Source organism: Anopheles bellator, chromosome 1 (genome assembly GCF_943735745.2).
Source record: "Anopheles bellator chromosome 1, idAnoBellAS_SP24_06.2, whole genome shotgun sequence".
Lineage (NCBI taxonomy): Eukaryota > Metazoa > Arthropoda > Insecta > Diptera > Culicidae > Anopheles > Anopheles bellator.
The window spans coordinates 23930182-23932389 of NC_071285.1; the positions used below are offsets into that span (position 1 = coordinate 23930182).

At 38.5% G+C, this 2208-nt stretch overlaps 1 protein-coding gene across 1 annotated transcript; it reads right to left on the reverse strand.

Moving 5' to 3' along the window:
• Nucleotides 1-776: 776 nt before the first annotated feature.
• On the reverse strand, nt 777-1558 carry LOC131215265 (GPI ethanolamine phosphate transferase 2-like). Its single transcript, XM_058209654.1, has 3 exons — nt 1429-1558; nt 1011-1338; nt 777-950 (listed from the first exon to the last, which is right to left on the reverse strand). Exons 1-3 carry the CDS (start codon nt 1467-1469, stop codon nt 777-779), a joined length of 543 nt encoding a protein of 180 aa, XP_058065637.1. The 5' UTR covers nt 1470-1558.
• Nucleotides 1559-2208: the final 650 nt, after the last annotated feature.

A 2208-nucleotide genomic window follows, 5' to 3' on the forward strand; every position in this document is an offset into this window, starting at 1 on the left:
GTAAGAGATTTTGTAAGAGATTTTGTAAGAGATGTAAGTAGTTGTAAGAGATTTTGTAAGAGATTTTGTAAGAGATTTTGTAAGAGATGTAAGTAGTTGTAAGAGATTTTGTAAGAGATTTTGTGAGGGATAGTGAGACAAAGTGAGTACGCCTACGACGATGTGAGAAACGAAGCTCGAAGCTCAAAGCTCACAACTCACAACTCACGCTGCTTCTCACAACAGTAAACCGGTTCTACCGGTTTACAACCGGTTCGTGGTTTGTTTTCAACCGGTTCGGAAGCACAGTCGAACGCGTTTAAATGGAAACAGTGAAAAAGCTTCCGAGGAACGATTGCTGATTTGCGAAAACAGTAGAAATGATATTTATCAGAAAATCCTGCTCAACATCAGCTCGGATGCTTTACAAGCTTAACTAAACTAATAGAACTATGTTACCGTTTTCTGTTTTTACTAAACTTTTTTATTTTCATTACAATAAAGAACAAACCAATATGGATGTTTAAACTATGTCAATTGTGTAGTTCCTTCTCGTGGTTTCGTTGTGTTGGTAATAGACACATGACTAGAACTGTTTGAATTAAAACTATCAACAGGTTGAAGTATTCGTACATGATCTTTGGCGAGAAGACCGTCCACAGATGTAGCGGGAAGCATAACCATTGCGTTTAGTATAACTAAAACCCATCGCCTCTTCGGTGCTTCGAAATTTTTCTGTTGAATGTGGCTGAAAAATACTAGGGATATTACATGGCCTTGACTCGGTGTACTTATACTTACTTGTAGGATTGTTGCGAAAAACGTAGATGGTGTATCAGCATGAGAAAACTTATTATTGGGCCGCAAAAGGTTTGCAAAGTCAGGAAAAAACCAACACGAAACATATCGAAATGTTCTAGCCCCACATATCCGGCGTTGACATCGATGGTAGCTAAACTGTTGGAATTGCCCTGAAACAAATTATGGCGATAGTACAAGCATAACAAATATGGTGTACACCTTAGCCTTACCTGATAGAAATAAAACGCTTTTCCGAGCCAATAGTGAGTGATTATTTTGAGTGCTAAATTTGTGTCTGTCATATCTGCTACGCGGTCAATGCTTCTCGTTACGTATCTACTTGAGGCTATCAATGCACCAAGAAGCATCACATTATGTGGTTTGCTCAAAAGAGCTACTAGCAGTATGACAACTTTAACACAATGGCCGAAAAATTGATTCATGTTATTGTGATTCGTTTTCTCGCCTTTAACCATTCGATAATACAACAAAGGTAACAATCCAATCAGGAATATTTCTAACAGATTTATCCAAAACAATGTGACACAAAAGGATGAGCTGAAAATGGAAACAAAACGCGAGGAGCCATGAGAACAGGTAATCTTATTGTATGTACTGGAATAAGTGATGTACTAAAGTACTACTTACTAGGATGTCTCCTGACCGAAAAGATGTACTGTGCCACTCATTGCTCGATAGTAATAAATCAGTAAAGCTGCAGTGGCGGAAAGTACGTTACCGGGCAGACCGCTCAAGAAGCTTAATTGAAACACCAAATGCGCCAAGCCAAAAATCATCATAATACTGAGCCAAACTTTGTGACCACTCATCACTAACCAATCGCCTATGTCAGGAATATGTTGCCATTTATCGCCAGTTTGATTGAGCCGCCGGATAAAAATGTGCATGCACAAGATAGCTATAGATTGTATGCAGTATCCATTTCGCTCGCCCTTACATATGCTCATCAATGATTTATCGACTTTGGTGTAAACTAACAAACTGCCAATCGTATGGTTCATAATTGATAATTGCTTTAAGGCCAGCATTAGCATTACTGTGTTTGTTACATAGTACCATGTTTGGTGTTCTTCCTCAATGAAGGAACTGCTAGTAAGCGAAACACAGTGGAATCCAGAGAATTCCTAAGGAAGGCGATGTACTCTTCAAAAATTTAACTAACAATCTAGTTTTTGTATTACTGATAAAAAACTTTAGCATCAAAAAATGGGTAAGAAAAATAAACGACGTAATAGCAGAAAGGATATCGACCGGTTTCATCGAAATTACATGCGGCCATACGGAAGTTAACATTTTCAATACGATAAAAGACATCATCGAAAAACACACAGCAGGAAGTAATTGAACTCGGAAGGTAATTTCCCGACCCTCAATGTGGGTAGTAAGATGCACAAATTGCCCCACGGC